Here is a 2515-nt window from a genome sequence, read left to right as displayed (position 1 = left end):
GGAAGTGTGCTCACAGTAAAAAAAAAACACAAGAGTTTTTATGGAATAATTAAAAAGAATAATTAAAGGGAAAAAGAGTTATATATGAGGAAATATTAAAATAATAATAAAGTGGAAAAGTATACAAGTAATTTTAAGGCTAGCCTAGAAATAAGAAATAGTAATAAATAAATATTAACAACTATTTTGTAATAATTATTTTAGTAAAACTAAGGAAAAATAAATAAATCGTATAATAGTATTTTTAATGTCGAGATAAAAATCAATTCTATATAGGACGAGCGTCGCATATTAAAATTAACTTTGGTATTTAATAAATAGTAGTAAGATATTTTTTTTTATTGAAATATAGATAACAATTATTTAATAGAAGAATAAATAAATACATTATTGTGTTTATCGGAAAAATAAAATTAACGAATAAATAAATAAATACATTTATTTAATTACGACGATTTTAATGAATAATATATATTGATGAATCAAGGTTCAGATAATATATCGGATAGTTCAACGGACAATTTAATTGAAATAGTTGAGGATAGTACGAGGGAAGTAGGCATACAAGTAGAACAAACCGATGAGGTTGCTGCAGTTGTTGCCGATACAAACTGCACCGTTAAAACTGAACAATTAATCGATTTAGATTTAACTGGGTGTTATCCAGGGGCAAAAGATTTTAACAAAGATAGATTTTTACAAAAAATAGGAGGAAGACCCTGTACAGAATTAATTGTATCACCAGTAACTACTAGGTCAGGAAGAGGAGGAACGCTATCCGATTCGGACGTAGTACACGTAGAGTTAGGTGTAACACAAAGGAAAACGAATAAATTAACAACTAAATTGCCAATTAATAAAACCGAATCAAAGATGGATAAAAAACTATATTCTGAACAATTAAATCTACCAGCACCTGTTGTTCTTCCAAATACAGACAATTTTCCGCAGCCTTTCGTGGTAATAGGCGATGANTGTGGGTCGCTATATTAAAAAAAAAATTCAAAATGGGTCGCACAATAAGAAGTTTGGGAACCTCTGATCTACTGCATTATGTTTACATTTTAACCTTATCTAATAACTCTAAACATAATATTTGATTTTGAGAAAAAAACATAAAATTATATGATATTCCCTATATAATATAATATAATTTAGTATAATATAATTTATATTATATTATATTGAAAATTATAAATTATTTCAGATATCTGTCAGTTGGAACAAATTTTGTGGCGTTACAGTATGAATTTTTGTTGGGACGAAGTACAATAGGAAATGTTGTTAGAGAAACTTGTCAGGTTCTATGGAACACCCTACAGCCTGAAGAAATGCCAGAGCCTAATCCAGACCAATGGATAGAAATAGCCAATAAATTTTATTTGAAAACCAACTTTCCAAATTGTGTAGGGGCAGTCGATGGCAAACATATTCGTTGTATGAAACCCATTAATTCCGGATCAATGTTCTACAATTATAAAAAGTATTTTTCCATTGTATTAATGGCTGTAGTGGACGCAGAGTATAGCTTTATTTCAATCGATGTCGGTGCATACGGTAAGGAGGGTGATTCTACAATTTTCAAAAATTGTCCATTCGGAAAAAAACTATATTCTGAACAATTAAATCTACCAGCACCTGTTGTTCTTCCAAATACAGACAATTTTCCGCAGCCTTTCGTGGTAATAGGCGATGAAGCTTTCGGACTACACAAAAATCTTTTAAGACCATACCCTGGACGAGGTCTCACACAAAAAAGAAAAATTTTCAACTATCGTCTATCAAGAGCTCGAAGGTACGTAGAATGCGCTTTTGGAATACTCGCAAATAAATGGCGTGTTTTTCATAGTGCTATTCTAGTTGAACCCGATTTTGCTGACGACGTTATTAAAGCATGCTGTATTTTACATAATTATGTTAGACGAAGGGATGGTTATAACTTCGAAGACACCCTCTCAAACTCTTTGGAAGACATTCAAAATGAAAATAATTCTGGAGCTCGTCAACAAGGATTAGATGTTCGAGAATATTTTGCTGAATATTTTATGGAAGCAGGAGCAGTTCCGTTTCAATATCGATTTGTTTGATTTTTTTTACTTCTAATTTTTTTTTTTTTTAATATAATATCAAAATTATAATATTATATATTTAAATATTAATATAATATAAAATAAATTCAGGCGATCATATTTTACAAAAATAAGTTATTTTTAAACTATTTTTAATACACGTTCGACACCGGTATCAACACGTTGTCGTCATGCAACAACCGGCTCGTACTTCGCCTTCATAAATATAGATTTAGTCACAGATCGTACAAATTTAAAATATTTATGTTAGCCATTCAAAAATGACATACCTATACTTATGTTTTGTTTTATTTAATTATTTTAAAAGTAGGTACTATTATTATTTTCTTTATATAATATATAATATTATTAGAAATTGCATAGAAACATTAAAATTAATTATGCTTACCGTAAGATTCTTGCTCCATGTTTGAAAATGTATCCCA

General features: G+C 29.3%; 1 protein-coding gene across 1 annotated transcript; it reads left to right on the top strand.

Annotated features, from left to right (window-relative positions):
- Positions 1-1254: 1254 nt before the first annotated feature.
- LOC111042891 (protein ALP1-like) lies at positions 1255-2087 on the top strand. The gene has a single exon (XM_022327607.1). The coding sequence runs from the start codon at positions 1332-1334 to the stop codon at positions 2085-2087; it is 756 nt and encodes a 251-aa protein (XP_022183299.1). The 5' UTR covers positions 1255-1331.
- The last annotated feature ends 428 nt before the right edge of the window (positions 2088-2515 follow it).

The sequence above is a fragment of the Myzus persicae genome, unplaced genomic scaffold (assembly GCF_001856785.1).
Source record: "Myzus persicae strain clone G006 unplaced genomic scaffold, MPER_G0061.0, whole genome shotgun sequence".
In the NCBI taxonomy this organism is placed as follows: domain Eukaryota; kingdom Metazoa; phylum Arthropoda; class Insecta; order Hemiptera; family Aphididae; genus Myzus; species Myzus persicae.
The sequence above is the reverse complement of the archived record's forward strand: the minus strand, read 5'-3'. Positions and strand labels throughout refer to the sequence as shown.

Coding starts and splice junctions, on each gene's coding strand:
- LOC111042891 (XM_022327607.1), top strand. CDS start 1,332: ATGCCAGAGCCTAATCCAGACCAATGGATAGAAATAGCCAATAAATTT.